Genomic DNA, 17141 nt, shown 5'->3' on the forward strand with positions numbered 1-17141 from the left:
GGTGACCTTGACAGAAATATGCAAGAACCGTTACCTAGGCAAAGGAGGCCAAAGCATTATTTAAGCCCTGGGAAACAAGATAATATTCAGAAGTGCCTAAGGCAAACACCTTCCTAATTCACTGAACCATAAGAAAGAGGAGAAGGTACAGCACAATCAAACTTGCACTATTTTATTATTATAGCCTATCCCATATAAAGTGTTGTTCTGGTCTTCCATGGAGCAGATTTTCTGATCTGGTCTAAGTCTGACACCCCAAACACCAAAATGTACCAGCTCCACCAGATTCTTCTTACTGCTGCCATTACTCAGTGCCCTTCCCTATCACAGCCTTCAGTCCTCTCCTTTCTGGCCATGTAGTGTCCACACATTTTCTCTTACCCAGCCGCACAATGTCTGATGGCAGCCCTCACATTGGTGGTTTGTTCCCAGCAGCTACAGCAGCCCAGGAACCAGCAGTTTCCACCACTACTCCTGCTCCACCGCTTCTACTACTACTTGACAACAACTGTCCAGCATCCCTTTGCATCTCCAGGTCAGTCTTTCACTCTTCCTCCATCTTCTCCTGTATTTCTTTCATCTTCCTTTCTTTTCCCTCTCATCACCATTCATTAGCACCATTCACTATTTATTTGCCCTTAACTACTTCTCCTCATCCTGAAACCCTCACCTCCAAACCCTCTAACCCACAATCTCTTACACAACACCTCCAAATCTCCTAAGTTCCAAAAAATAATTTCAAAATTGCCACCCCCCACACCCCAGAAGCAAAGGTGGACTTCATAGGGAACCATCTTTTAAAAAAATAAAAATAAAATAAACATTGGGGCAGATTATATTGAAATTTCTTACATATTTCAACTTCTGGTTTCAAAATCAACAACGGCTTCTAGATATTATTTGAAAAGGGTAATTAAATTTTGAACGGTTTTTGGATTTCTACCAAGAGCTTGTATTGAGTTTTTATATTTTAGAGTCAAATTAGCCTTTTGAATTTGTTCATTTGTCAACAGCATATGTTGTTATTAGGGTAAAACAGTACAACTTTTTGTCCAAGTATGTTCTGTCAGGACATGCGAAGTAGGTTTATTGTTGGGTGCAGATCAGTTCTGTAGTATACATGTTGTGCATGTCAGTGCATATTGTATCTGAATATTGGTGCCAAAATGTAATTTCACTTTTAAAATATTTTATTTCTAGAGTATTAATCCACCTCTACCACCACCACCACCACCTGTCTTGTCTGCTACAATAATTGCCCCAAATTCTACGTGCCTGCCTTCAGGGGCAGCTCAAAAGTCAACATCTGCATTGACTGAGCAAATATCACATTTGAGACCACAGACAAGACCAAGTGTGTAAGTGAAACTAAAACTTATTGATGATTAACTTGAAATGGAATGGATGATTAAAAATTGGCAAAATAATTTGAAGTATTTTCTATAACAATCTTGAAATTGTTTGACTTCTCATCTGGTGTATTTAATTAGGAAAAAGCCACAAAATACATTTGTTTTTGATGCACTGCTTTTTAGGCACCTTATCAGACTTATTACTGATAGTATTGTATCCTTCAATTTAAGCTAAACTTCTGGTGACTTCATGAATATCTCTGTATAATTTTCTTAGTAAGAATATGGGAGTGGGTTCCCATTACATTTTTTCCAGGATGTTTTTTGACTTCCTAGACAATACTTGTGGTATTTTGTAGTGGCCTTCATCTAAGCATGAATCAGATCCAACTGTGTTTAGCTTTTTAAGATCAGGCAAGGTCACCTAGGTGCTGCCATTTAATTTAGCAAAATAGTTTCCCATACTTTTATAGATTGTATTCTGTGAAAAGAGCTTTAGTTAAAGATATCTGTCAGAATACTAAATTGTGAGGTAGTGATATAAGCAACAGCAGATTGCAGGTCAGTATTAGAAATGATGCTAATAACTAGGATGAAGTTTATTTAGTTACAGTGGTAGGTAGAAGTCTGAACTTGTGGCAGAAGTCTTTTGCCTACAATAAGACAAACATCTTCTGAGAAAACAGTTGGGCATATTCTTAGTAAATTTACATAAGATTTCAATGAGGGGAAATTCGGTTTTTATTATCACATATTTTGGTTTGGTTACCAAATTCAAAATTTGCAGATTATTGTATCTGCATTCTTGCATGTGCATTAATAGATAGTTTTGTATGAGACCATCCATAGGTAAAAGTTTCTCTTTAAAAAAACAAAAAAGTACTTTTGATAGCTCTTCAAATAAGGACAGCACTTCTTTTTGCTTGCAACTTAGATTAGCTAGTGGTAAGTGGGTGTTCAAACAGGTTTTTGAGAGATGCAATTGGGAGAAGATATTGCAGTTATTGTGATTATCTTTATTAATTGTCACTAGTTATTAGATATTTGAAATAGCAACTTTGCTGGTCATTGACCGAATAAAGATGATTGATTGACTGAAATAGCAAGAGCTTGAAGAAGTATATTGAGAGGTGATAAGCAGTTTGGGACAGAACATTTTAGATGCCTCTTGCTGATTATAGTAATTTCTGTGATTGAAATATCTGACTATACTGAGGAGCAACTTTTCATGCTGAACTGAACCCACACATTTCATTTTCAAGTAGGAATGATTCTACAAAACCTGTAATTTGCAGCATTTGAGATGAAAATAAATACATAAAACTGGTATTTTTACATCTTGTTTCTTAGCCTGCAATCCATTGAGAATGGTTTCCTTTTCCAGGTATATTGCTATTTATCCATACACTCCTAGAAAAGAAGATGAACTGGAACTGAGAAAAGGTGAAATGTTTTTGGTGTTTGAGCGTTGTCAGGATGGCTGGTTTAAAGGAACTTCCATGCATACCAGCAAAATTGGTGTATTCCCTGGGAATTATGTGGCACCAGTTACAAGGTATGATGTTCAATAAGTTATGCTTTATATAATGATAAAAGAAACAAAATGTTCTGGAATCTGTATATAATAGAGCTGAGTGATTTATATAATAAGAGGCACATAAGTGTTTGCATTATTTTTAATAGGGCAATGACAAGTGCCTCCCAAGCAAAAATACCTGTATCTACTGCTGGCCAGACAGGACGAGTGGTGACCATGGTCAATGCTTCCACTGCTGGAGGAACAGTGCAAAAGCTTCAGGGAAATGGTGTGACAGTGAATTCTAGTACAATACCAACAGCTGTAGTCTCTGCAGCACACATACAAACGAGTCCACAATCCAAGATCCTTATGCATATGTCTAGTCAAATGACAGTGAATCAAGCTCGCAATGCAGTTAGAACAGGTAAAACAGTTTGTTTCTTGACATAGGCAATAAACATATGAGGAACACCCTGCATTTTGTCAAGCTTTAAAATTAATACAGGTGGGAGGGGACAGCAAATATAGTGTATCTACTATCCTGGAGATAAGGCACAGATTCACTTGGTGACCTTGGCTCAGTTACACACGTTCTATAAAAATTGAAAGTATTATCTCAAGGGTAGCATAGGCTTTTTCCATATATGCTGTATGTTGTCTTAGGAGAAGAGTAGGGACATAAATATATGGCTAATATAATGTTGTAGTGTTTTCAGGTGGTCTATGGTGTACATGTCACAATCTGGAAATATATTCTTTTCAGTCATCTGAACTATTTCCCCTTGTCATTGCAGTTGCAATTCATAGCCAAGAAAGACCGACAGCCACTGTAACACCAATTCAGACTCAAAATTCAGCATGCCTTATTCCTGCTGTAATTATTCCACACCATTCTGTTGCCTCCCAACAGCTACAACCTCAGTTTTCCAATGCTGCTGCTTATATCACAGCTGTAAATATCAACCGGACAAATGTCCCATTGGCTTGCACAACTTCTTCATTAAACTCTCCTAGCACTTCTGTATCAGTAGATGGAGATTCAAGTGGGAAAATTGTGACTGTTCACACTGGAGCTCCAGCTTCCCCAGAGAATACATTGGCTGCTGGAGGTATTACTACTATGAGTAAAACAGACAGAGATGGAAAGGTAGGCATAAGTTTTTTGTTCTTTATAGTCTCTGAAAACCCAAGCAGGGCTAGGTCTAGTTAATATTTGAATGGGAAACCATGAGGTTTGTTTCAGTTACAGCTACCAAGGCTATAGGGTAGACTGCAAACAAATCTCAGAAGCCAATGGCAAAACACTTCCACATTTTTGCCAGAAATGTCATGGGCATGTTCATTAAATCATCAGGAGTCAACCTCAGTTCAGATACTTTTTATGTCCTCTGTGCAATCTTTCAATCTTCTCACTTAGGAGACCTCTCTTTTACTTGCTTCTCTGTTAATCTTAGATAGAAAAAGTAACTGCCATTATTTTGACCTTTTTGATTTAGCTGCAATATTACCATTTGATACCATGTCTTTGGTATCACATAATGGCAGATTCAACTTTTATTAAGAATAAACCTGTGTAATAATCAGATGTCTGTTCCCTAATGAGTTGTAATTTCTAAATTTGCTAAAATATAATAAATTTTGTAATAATCAGAGAAACTCATAGGTTTCAGTATTGTGGCTTCTTTTACTAGTCACATTTTACTTTCAGAGTATTGCATACTTAAGATGGCTATCTATTGATCCTGACTGGAATATATAACAAGGTTTGACCGCAAGTTGTTAGCAAACAAGATACTGCATGCTTTAATATTTTTCTCCAGTTCTGTATATGATATATCAGATGTCTTACATATAATATTTTTGTTCCATGGAGCATTTATTGGTAGATGCCACTAACTTTGTTAAACATTCATTAGGAGATCTTTTGTGTGTATCACAAGTGCACTACTTTTTAAATAAAAAAGTGACACTCAAATATGAAGTCAGTTGAAGGGAAAACCAGAAAAGGCCAGAATAAATTTAAGCAAGATAATATGTTGATGGGTTTTTTTCTTTAGATTTTTATCCCACCTTTATTATTTTTATAAATAATTCAAGGTGGCGAACATATCTAATGCTCCTTCCTCCTCCTATTTTCCCTACAGCAACAATCCTGTGAGGTGAGTTGGGCTGAGAGAGAGTGACTGGCCCAAAGTCACCCAGCCGGCTTTCATGCTTAAGGCGGGACTAGAACTCTCAGACTTTTGGATTCTATCCTGGTGCCTTAACCACTAAACCAAACTGGCATAATTTTGTGGCACTGCCTCAAAACTGTACTGTACTGCCTCAGCTTTTTGGTGAATATTTCGTTAACTGGTTTCCTGCATAGTGCTACCTTGAGTTAGGCATTAATGTTGCATCTTGGTGGCTTCTTTTTTTAAAAATTGTTTTATTATATTGTTATAAGACATACATAATACATTATATTATTTTGATACAGTGGTATATATACAGTGTTGAATAGAGATTACAGGTGGTCCTTGCCTAATGACCACAATTGGGACTGGAATCTCGATCATTGGGTGAAGCAGTGGTTTAGCAAGACACCCATGTGATTGCTTTGCTCAACTACTGCAATCTGGGCATCCCCGGTTGCGGTCATTAAGCAATCTCCTGGGTCATTAAGCAGACAGAGCAAAAGAGCTGCTTGCTTAAGGATTTCACCTCTGTGTGGAGCTGAAATCCTCCTGGCAGGCAGCTCTTTGAGAGCAAAAGGGCTGCCTGCCGGACGGTTTCAGCTCCATGCAGAGCTGAAATCCTCCCAGCAGGCAGCTCGTTCACTCTCAAACGTTCCTGCACACTGCCAAGAGGTTTCTCCTCCCCTCCGTGCACAGAAGGGAAATCCTCCATGGGGCTGGAGGAACGGAGCTCAAATCTTCAGAATTTTAGCTCTGTTCCTGCACACTGCTGAGAGGGTTCCCTCCATCCCCTCTGCATGAAACCTTCCCTGCCAGCTTCCCCAGAAAGAAGATTTCAAATGGCAATCACATGATTATGGGGTGCTTGCCAACTGGTCGTAAATGTGAGCCAGTTGCCAAGCGCTTGAAATGTGGCCATGTGACCACAGGGAAGTGGTGCAACGTTTTACAATGGCCAGAAGTGCTTTATGTTGTAACTTTGAACTGTCATTAAAGGAATGGTCGTTAAGTGAGTACTATCTGTATTAACATTCTAATGTTTAGATAACTTAGACCATTCAAGATTTAAAAAGGCATATCAGTATTAGCTATGATTTAAAGTATTGATGTTAATATGCATAAGGTTATTTAGCTTTTATATCCAAAGCTGAATATAACGTTAAGAAGCAGCTGCAAATTATATCAAAATATTTGTTGTACAATGAAGATTTCTGTCTTAAAGTGATTATTTAATATTAAGGCCTCCACTGTATTGTCACTTGTTATTTGTGCATGTTGAGGAAAAAAAAGAATATAGGCAACAACAACTAAAAAAAGAAAAAAAAGGCTATTTCGTTTCTAATTTCCCCCTTTTTATGCTTCTGCTGAATTTGCAATGTTTATAAATATTTAGATCCTCTTAGAAACCAAACTGTAAATGTTTATATTTGCTATGCTGTGTGATATATTGTATGTATGGGAACCATTCTTGCTTAAATTTGGTTAAAATTCTGTTGTGAATATGTACTGTTAATTTTGCCTTTGCTGCATATTCCCCAAGTTTAAGTTCCCACATCTTGCTGGTTTCTTGATGATTTCATTTTTAATCTGTATTAATGGATTTTAATTTTTGGGTGGGGGGTTGACGTTTACTATTAATTAATTCATGTGTTTGAATCTCAGCTCTGAGTTGCACAAAGGCTGTCGGTATTTAAGTAAAATTTATGCCCTTAGAAATAATGAATGCTGAAAGTCTTCAATAAATATAAAATAATTTGTGGAGATAATAACCTGACTTCTCTTGCAGCATAATCCTAAGGATTGCAAGTCTGTAATTTATATGAAGCACAATTTATAGCTGTTAGTGGTGCAGTGAGATTAATTTCTTGAAAAACCTCATCCCCAAATGGTTCCATTGTATCATACCACCATTACACATGCTTTGTCCCAATGTATGTAAAGCACATTAAATGCTTGAAATACAATGCTAATTATTTGATTGCCAAATTCAAAGTTCCACATTCATATTACCTTTTTTTTAAAAAAAAAAATCTCTTTTTTAGAAAGAAAAAAAGGGGTTATTGAAGTTACTTTCAGGAGCATCTACTAAGCGTAAACTTAGAGCATCACCACCATCATCACCAACTCTGGAAGTTGAGTCGGCAGCTACAGAACTGTCCCTTCAGGGTGCTGTAGGGCCAGAGGTCCCATCAACTTCTAGTCAGGGAAGAGCAGACTCCTGCCCCATGGACAGTGAAACACCTACATCTGTGCCGGAAAGTACTCACCGCAAAACAAGTTCTGTGGATTCTAATATTCCTATAGCTCCCCCTCCAAGGCAGCCCTGCTCGTCATTGGGTCCAGTGTCAAATGAATCCAGATCCGTAGTCTATGAACGGTAAGTCATTTTCCTGGACAAAAATGTGGTTTTCTTACATTTAATCAAGAAATGCTAATTAAAAGTGATGGAAGAAAATTCTATTAGTATTAGTTCCTCCTTAAATTAACTTGGGTTTGAAATGTTTCAGTTATTTCTAATACATTACATTATTTAAACATTCTGTTGTTTCTAATACATTACTAGTTGGCCAGAAGGCCATACATGATTCATTGTTGGATCATACACAGTAACTTTTTCATGTCAGGCTAATTCCTAAAGTAGATTCCTAAATAGTTGAGTTGGAGGGAATGATGCAGAAAGTACAGCCAATCAAAAAGCCTACATGGCTGGCTGTTACTGGAAATAGTGCTGAACTTTTATAGTATTCTGTTTTTCTAAAATCAAATTTGAATATATTATTGTCCTTCAACACCTAATTCCAAGGCAGTGTGCACACACACACATGCACACACACAAACACACATACAGAAACATAGACAAGGTAACAGAGTAGGGCTCTTTCTTGCATTTACATTAAATACACATTTTAACTCATAAATCTATTTATATTAACATTCTATTTTAGTGGAATGTTCTTTAGCATAAAAATTTCAGATATCAAACATTTATTTGCACAGTAGCTGAATGATGCAGATTACTGAAAAGATACAAACAGATATCTGCATTCTTAAGGTCTCCCCCCCCCCATTTCCATATAAAATAACATTTTTCTCTCATTAGTTTTGGCACTTCATAGTTTCTGAGCTGGCAGGGAATCGACTTTCTCCAAACTAGAGAATGATGCTTCTTTGGATTATCTCATACATATTATCTCATCTCTGTGTCTGAATGACATATACAGTTTTTAAGTCATTTACAATACATCAAGGAAATAATAGAAGGGAATGTCACTTCTGTCATATAATGATTTTCATCAACAATATTGTCAGAAAGGAACAGAGAAAATGATCACATCGTTTTTCACTGTTTTGTTTGATAAAGGCTTTTCTTATTAGGGTAATGATCTCAATAGAGCATAGTAGCATTCTTCTTTTCCCATATTCCCCACCTTTCTTTAAGTTAATGAGTATATTTTGAGAAAAGATTCTTATTTTCATAAGAAAAAGAGTACAGTGGGGGACTGGAAAAGCAGGCAAGAGGACTGTTTTGAATATCTATTTCAAAGCAAGAGATCTGAAAACAACATTTATGTCTTCCTAAATAGAAAAGGGTTCGTGTATGATAGAGATCTATAAAATTAGATATGGATTAGAAGATAGGACAGGATTAGTCTCATAAGAATAGAACCCGATGTCATCCAATGAAGATAAGTGGAGGGAGAGATAGATCAATATTTGATATTGCTATTTTAATTTTTTCCACAGTTACATAATTTAACTGATTCTTCAGAATGTAAACCCTATCTTCTTCAAATGATAACATTTATATTTTGTTTTGCATAGAAATTCTTACAAAGCAACTCTCATTTTTTTTATTGCCAATTTTTGTTCAGGTGAATTCTTATTCACGTCAAAGAATACCCTATGTGTATAGTATTGTATAACTAAATTTGCTGGTGATAATGTTTCACTAATTTTAATGTACTGAGCTGTAGACAGATTTTGAAATTAGAAAGTGATATGAAAATGGAGTTGTTTCCATTGCTGTGTACATGAATCTGCTTTTCTTTTTGTGTGGGCAAAATACAAAAATCTGTGAAATGAATGCTCAAGTGTCATAGAATCATAGGGTTAGAAGGGACCTTGGAGGTCTTCTAGTCCAACCCCTTGCCCAAGGCAGGAGTCTTCATACCATCTTGGACAAATGGTGGTCCAGTCTCTTCTTGAAAACCTCCAGCAATGGAGCACCCACAGCTCCAGGAGGCAAGCTGTTCCACTGCTTAATAGTTCTCATTGTCAGGAAATTCCTCCTTATTTCCAGGTTGGATCTCCCTCTGATGAGCTTCCACCCATTGCTTCTTGTCTTACCCTCAGGTGCTATGGAGAATAAATAAATGCCCTCTTCCCTATGGCAGCCCTTCAAGTATTGGAAGACTGCTATCATGTCTCCCCTCAGTCTTCTCTTTGTTAAGCTAAACATGCCTAGTTCCTTTAGCCATTCTTCATAGGATTTAGCCTCCAAGCCCCTTATCATCTTTGTTGCTCTTCTCTGCACTGTTTCTAGGGCCTCAGCATCTTTTTTGTATTGTGGTGTCCAGCACTGGACACAGTATTCCAAGTGTGGCCTCATCAGTGCAGTGTAGAGTGGTACTATCATTTCCCTTGATCTTGATGCTATCCCTCTGTTGATGCAGCCCAAGACTGTGCTGGCTTTTTTGGCAGTTGCAGCACACTGCTGACTCATACTTAAGTGGTGGTCCACCAGGACACCTAGATCCCTCTCATAAGCACTACTGTTGAGCCAGGTACTGCATACTCTGTACCTGCATCTGATTTTTCCTGCCTAAGTATAGGACCTTTCTTTCTCTCCACTGAATTGCATCTTGTTGGATAGGGCCCAATGCTTAAGTCTGTCAAGATCCTTCTGAATCTTGAATCTATCTTCCAAAGTGTTAGCAGTTCCCCCCAGCTTTGTGTCATCCGTAAATTTGATGAGCACCTCTTTAATCCTCTCATCTGGATGAACCAGAATGTATGTTTATATCATGAAAAATGGTTCTTCTTTCAGTCTTTTATCTAGAAAATAGTTGCCTCCTTGAGAATAAGGTGTACATAGTCCAGTTGTTTTGGAGAAATACTTTTGGTAAAAATAGCAGTATAATTAAATTGGTAATATTTTAGCCGGAAAGCATGTGAAAGATTATGCCTATTTTACACAACTGCTTTATTGTAAGCCTATGTGCTTACAGTTAAGATGCACTGAAACCAATTTAAATATGTGAAGTTCATTTGCATATGCAGTTGTAGTGATAGCATCTTACTAATTTTTTATGCTTATTCAAGAATGGGGTTTTTTGGTATGTGGTATTTTATATATATGCATATGTATGTATATGTGTGTGTGTACACACACACACGAGTAGTCCTCATTTAGCAACTGCCTTGTTTAGCAACTATTTGCACATACAACAGTGATGAAAAAGTAACTTTTCAACCAATCCTCACATTTACAACCTTCACAGGTCTGTAAAGCAAAGATAATAAGCACAGTCATGGTTTGCTTTGCTTAACGACAAAGTTGCCAGTCCCAGTTGTGGTTGCTAAACACGGACAAGCTGTATATACACATACACATACACATACATATATACACACATACAAACAAGCACATATGCTACTGGGAAGACTCAGTGAATCAGTTCCTCTACACTATAGTAAACTCTTAACTAAACTGATTTCTGGTGATGTCCCTTTTCTCTGGAACAGCTTGCCTCAAGATACCTGGGCCACCCCCCTCCTTATTACATTTCGGAAAGGCATTGATTTTGTTTTTAATCTTATAGTAATACTATAAGCTGTTCATAATCTCTGGAAATGGAAGAGCATATAAGCTGTAGTGACACAGAAAATCAAAGACAGAGATAGTGGGAGGAAAGGGCTCTCCATTAAAGCAAAATTTGCAGAAGTGTAAAATAGAAATTGGATTTTATGCATGTTACTTATATATAAAAAGTAAATGGGAATGGGATTTTACCTGTGCATTTTATTTTATGCATATGTATTTGCAAATGGCATTTTACAAATGCATAGAAACATTCAGTATATGTACATGATTTTTCTAAAGTTAGCTAAATCAAAGGTATAAAGGTTCAAGATCCATTAAATTAAGGGTTTCTTCTATTTTCTTATTTCATGTAATCCTCCCAAGGCACTTTTATGTTCACTGTATAATGTGGATGAAGCAAAGAGAATGTAGAAAACAATTATAATTTACTAAACTCTATATTATGATTTTTTTATGTCTGGGATAAGAGGAAGAATAGTACCTTTCATAAAAGAAAGAAATATTTGATGACACTGCTTACTTTCAAGGGCAAAATATCAGGCATAGCACAATATTATTTCTCTTACTCGAAACCTGAAGCAAATCCTAATGGAATTTGCAGCAAATTCCTGTTGGGATATAAATTGATATGGGGAAAATTTATTTACAAAATGAAAATGCACATTAATAACCAGGAAAGAGATACAAAGCACTAGTTTTCTGTTATTATTAATTCTGATCCTTCAGTGAACTCATTCATTTTATCACATAACATAATGAGTCCATCCAATATATCTTGGTCATATTTGCTAATTATATGTTTTAAAAGTAAATTTTAATTATCTGGTATTGGATTTTAAACTATTCTCTGTTCTGGTGAACAAAATTATATTAACTTTCAAACTATTCTAATATTTATTTCTTATCAAGAACACAATGAAATTGAGATGTATATTTCACTTGATATTACTGCATTAATAGACTTAATTGCCCTGAAAAATTATCATTAGATTAATATCATTATGAATCAGTCTAATGATTAATCATTTATTTATAATTATAAATAGTTCAAAGAAACTTTCTGATACATTTGACTTTTTTTCTAAACAGTGGGATGCTGTTTTCAAACAGTGGGAGTCTAAATGTTTTAAAAAATCTTATTCTGCAGATACAGAGTAGTGGTATCCTATCCTCCTCAGAGCGAAGCTGAACTTGAACTTAAAGAAGGAGATGTTGTTTTTGTACATAAAAAGCGTGAAGATGGCTGGTTCAAAGGCACATTGCAGCGAAATGGAAAAACTGGCCTTTTCCCTGGAAGCTTTGTGGAGAGTATCTAAGAAAACTAATTTCAAATATTTCAACTCTTACAGCACTATTAAATAGCACAAATATTTTACAAGAGAGATTGCAGCCATGGAAGGCTGTAGTATAAACAAATTTATATTTATGTTTTTCAGTACCCTACAGCACAATTCTGCCAGCAAAGAAGACTGAAATAGTTGCTTTTTTTATCATTTTGAATTCTTGAGTGTAACGTGTGCCTTGTAATGTCTGATTTATCTTCAGAGAATTTTTAAAGTATATATATAAATCATAAAAGCTCATTGTTTACAAGGCTGTAACTAATTTATTCATTTTTCTAAACTTGAATTCTGTTTAATAGCTAAAGTTTGGTGATTATGATTAACAAGTTATTTATAAAATAAGGAGAAGCTGGATTCTTTTCTTACAAAAAGGCATAGTGTCAGATAGATGGCTTTTTCCAACTGCGTGTGACAGTGAAGTGAGTTTGTTTTATGGGTTAATGTTGGCTGTAATGATGTAGTGTCAAATTGAACCATGCACACTGGGATAAAATGACATTGTGGATTTGTTTTATTTTGGGTGAGAAACTATCTGTCAATAGCAAGTCTTAATGTCTCAGATAGAAACATTTCTGATGAAACATTTCTAAAAGGCAATGATACAGCTGTGCAGCATTGTTAACATTTTCAAAGTGAGAATGAAATATAGAAAATATGCCAGAAATTGGGAATATCAAATTTCACTAGCATCTGTTTGTCAAGTATTTTTGGATATCTGCAAAATTTTGCTTTGTAGATTTGGCTAGTTCTTTGAGCACATAGCATATAGAATATAAATGAGTTAAAATAGGTTTACTGCAAAACACTTGGAAGAATGGAAAATAATAGTGATAATTGATAGGATCAAAATTTAAATTCAAGTTGCACTCAGTGTCTAAATATGCCAAGAAATGTTTGCTTCTTTACCTTTTCAAAGTGATTTGCATGGCTGAGAGACAATTTACCTTGTTTGAGCAATAGTGGGTATAAGTAGTACACTTGTGTTTTCAAAGTAAAGGCTGTAAGAACACTGTGACATTTTTGCTAATTTTGTAACTATTGCTACTTTCATATGTCTTGAGTTGTCAGTGTCTTGCATGTATTATCACATTCATACAGGTATACAAAACAGTGCATGACTGACTTATAGATTTTATTACACTGTACTGTTATGATGAACTGGATGTTAAAGCAACCAGTTACCTGCTAGTATGGAAGCCACTGACCAAAAACTAGTGAGTGATTGGGTACTAACTGTATAAAGAATATTCTCACTATTCTGTATAATTCCAGCCATGGATATTTTAAAGCATAAGTGATTTGGGGAGCATATCTTCTACTTAATTTCAGGCATTGAACAAGTTTCAAACATTCAGTTTCCCCTCTCTTAATATTTTTGCACTCTTAGTTTGGAAATAAACTTTGTAAGGAAGGGAAGCTGCCATATAACTCCTTTTTTTTTATCCTCTGCCGAATAGAACAGCTTGCTCAGAAGCTATTTCATCATAAAACACTGTACATTGGTAATATTCATCAGCCTTCCAGGGCATTGGCCTTTGGGATATTTTTTCGCATATTCAAGACCAAATCCTAAAATAGGGGGAAGGGGAAGAATGATGGTATTCTGATGATTTAAGGCTTGTGTTACATCTCTCTCTTCTGATAAAATATTAAAAAGTTAGAACTTCTTTTAACCTAGAATCTGATGAGGTGGGGTAGTAGAAATCTCTTACTCTCCAGTGTCTGCTGATTTTTCTGGCCATTATTCTGCCTTTCAAGTTAGTGGGGGAAGAGACCTAATAGAGAGGAGCATATTAGCAAGATTTTAAAAAAAACACAAACTTCTTTTGACACTTGTGAAGTCTTTTGATGCCTTCCCAAATTGAATTCTATTGGAAGAGATGGAATTGAAATAGATTTTCCTTTAAACCCATCCTCCAACTTTTGAAGCAGTTTCCTAGGAAGAAAAGGCAAGAGTAAAAAATATATATAATTTTCCTTTCCCCCTTATATTTATCTTTGCCTCTGATCACTCCAAAAAATATCAAATCTTATGGACTTAGTTGCTAGGAACAGAGTGAGTTTATAATAGTCACACTGGACCCTTTAGTGGACTTGGAACTTATCAGTTATATATTCTGTACATGAATCCTGTCAGGAAAATACAATTACTTCAAGATTATTGGATATTCAAGCTATTATTACTATTATTATCAGTCAGATGTCCCATAATATATGTACAAGATTGTCTTTATACCGTTGCTTGACAATGGCAATCTTGTTACATTTATCTCGCCTAATTTCTGTATGAGAGTTAGCTTACTTTGGCAGATCTCCTCTTCTTTAAGCATATGATAGGAAGAAATTCAGTAGGCAATTACCTTGACATAGATACACTGCCAGTGGGAAAGATTGATCTGTAAATTTCTGCCTGTTATGCAGCTGCTAGAGGCTAAGAATTCTGTTACCAAAAAAGTGGGTAACCTTAATCTTGGCACCTTCTCCTTAATAACCAGGATGTGTGAGTTTTAAAAAAGTCTTGTTCCTTTCAAGAATGAAACTTGTTTGATATTAATTAAAGGAAATGCATGCTGTATTAAGGTGAAAAATGCAAATTAGTTGATGAATAACTAATGATTTTCATATAGAATACAAATGATTTTTTAAATTTATAAATGGGGAGGAAATAATTACTAGCTGAAGGCGTTTCTTCCAATATCAAGTAGTTTCATCATCATTTTAATATATTGAAAATGAAAACATTCCTTAAATGATACACTGAACAATTCAATTTCTTGTGGAATTTAAAAAGCTTGGTTTACTTGAATGTTCATATGATGTACAAACTATTTGAAATGAATTTTAATAAGGAAATGCTGGCATCAACTTTCATCAGCACATATTGACACTTATGTGTCAATCTTATTTTCATGTATTAGTAGATTTATATGTGAGAGACTACTACAGAGAATCTTCTCCATATGGTAGCATACTTGTGTGACACAGGTACCTCTATTCATAAGATTTTATTATATAATGTCTATCAAAAATATAAATTAATATGATAGTGTTCTTACAATATAATACATTTTCTAATAACTTTTTAAGAAAATGGATCATCTTTTATTTTAAGGGCTTGTTATATATGGTACAACAATTTTGAACAATGCTGTTTTCATGTCTTGTGACCTTTAAAAAGTTTGTGGGAGTTGGGTTGGTTTTTTGGGTTGTGTGTAATTGAGTTTATGAACAAAAAAGCCTTTACACTCATTTTGGAGTACTTTCTTAAAGAAATTCTGTGGAAAATTTTAATGTCTATATTTGAGGTCCAGTGGATGTTACATGTTTTTATCTGTTAAATTTCATTCCTAATAAATATTTTCTTAGCAAAGAGCTTAAATGCACTGTGTTGTATTTTGTGAATTATAGTTATTAAAGGTGAACAGTAGAGGAATATAAAGACCACCCAATCTGCTTTGAGGAACAGATCCAGAGTTCTGGAAAGTGGCTTATTGGTTCCAATTTTTTACACATATAGCCCAGTCTGATCCAATCCCCAGATCTAGAGAAGCTCCATTCTCCTATAGTCTAGTACAGGTAAATTCAAACAGCTGTAACTTATTTTTCAGTAGAATAGGATGAAATGTGCAGATGATCTAGATCTTCATGAGGATGAATCCAACACGCAGTAGTGTTTAAAATTATCCCTTACCACATGAATACTTCTGGTGAATCTGACTCATCTTCCTTGTTAATAGCCAAAACTCACCATAAGAACAAAGCAGGAGGTTGCAAAAACTCTAGGAAAATGGCAAAGGAACTGCAGACCACTCTTGCATTGTCTTATGTCAGTATTCATGAATCCACCTTAAGGGAAACAGTAACAGCGATGAATATGGGATAAAACTAAGAAGGAAACCAGCGCTGTCCTTCATTTCATTATGTCAACAAAACACACACACACACACCCGAGGAGTTCATTATGAAAATAAAAATGAAAAATATAAGGAAATGTAATGTCAGTTAGGATCTTTAGTGAACTCAAAGTCGATGATGAAAACTGAAGGTGGTGTATAGTTTGTTTTCTTGGGCTAAGGGAGAGGTAAAGATGGACAATGAACTGGAGAAGTAATGAGATTTATCCTAGGAGGAGAGCAATTTGCAAGCATGTGTCCGTTCAGTCTCCAAGAAGTTAGCTTTATGCAGTGAAATTCAGCTAACTGCCTTGGCCTGCTCTCTGTATGTGGTCATATGCCTGTATTTAAGATAGCTACAAGTTCAGGTGTTCTAGTATAGCTTATAATATTCTTCATTATGGTAGGCTAATGTCTGGCACTGGGAGTAGATATGGCCTCTTTTAAAGAACGAATATGAAACAAAACCTTAGTATATTCACATAACAGGTGTCACAAAGTTGAAAATCAGATGCTTAATATAGTATAGTGGAAGAAATAATATAGGGTTATACTTTTCTTCTTTGCTAACCATTCCTAAGAACCCTTGTTTTGTTTGTCCTTCCTGCCTCTCTTTGCTCCCCCACCTTCTAAGTGTTTGAGACATTGTGCTGATCTGCATCATACCTACCTAATTTGAACATGAGTGGCATGCTGTACCACATTAGTTCAAATGCTGAATAAGCTAAGCTACCTGAGGCTTTCAATAGATGGCATGGAATAGAGTTCAGTTGGCTTGTGTGTTGCAATAAGTGGCAGATTCTTTGGGGAAAAAAATCTTGGTGGAAGCAGGGAAAGAGAGTCATTCTTACCATGTTTCACTAAATAAAACATGCAATTAAACATCTACACTGATTTATTTTTAAAAAATCGATTACATTTCAAAATAAAGTAAAAAACAAACCTTTGCTATGCATTATTATTTAGGGAACCCATCTGATTCGTCTACTATCTAGAAAATCAAAAATTGATCTCTTCTCCCTCCGCTTTCCTA

General features: G+C 35.5%; 1 protein-coding gene across 3 annotated transcripts in view; it reads left to right on the forward strand.

Annotated features, from left to right (window-relative positions):
* The window catches only part of SH3RF1 (SH3 domain containing ring finger 1), a 60645-nt gene extending 45062 nt beyond the window's left edge, over window positions 1–15583 (forward strand). For 2 of the 3 annotated variants that reach the window (XM_007429821.4, XM_025167697.2), the window contains exons 7-12: window positions 1201–1358; window positions 2737–2907; window positions 3036–3295; window positions 3666–4018; window positions 7091–7425; window positions 12020–15583. In XM_007429821.4, the coding sequence (XP_007429883.1) occupies window positions 1201–1358; window positions 2737–2907; window positions 3036–3295; window positions 3666–4018; window positions 7091–7425; window positions 12020–12188 (1446 nt within the window). In that variant the 3' untranslated portion in view covers window positions 12189–15583. The remainder of the gene's footprint in view (window positions 1–1200; window positions 1359–2736; window positions 2908–3035; window positions 3296–3665; window positions 4019–7090; window positions 7426–12019) is intronic. The other variant, XM_088132461.1, reaches the window with a different exon arrangement.
* The last annotated feature ends 1558 nt before the right edge of the window (window positions 15584–17141 follow it).

This window comes from Python bivittatus, unplaced genomic scaffold (assembly GCF_059951505.1).
Source record: "Python bivittatus isolate LINGU-HERP-01145 unplaced genomic scaffold, Pbiv_v1 ctg000070_np1212, whole genome shotgun sequence".
In the NCBI taxonomy this organism is placed as follows: Eukaryota; Metazoa; Chordata; class Lepidosauria; order Squamata; family Pythonidae; genus Python; species Python bivittatus.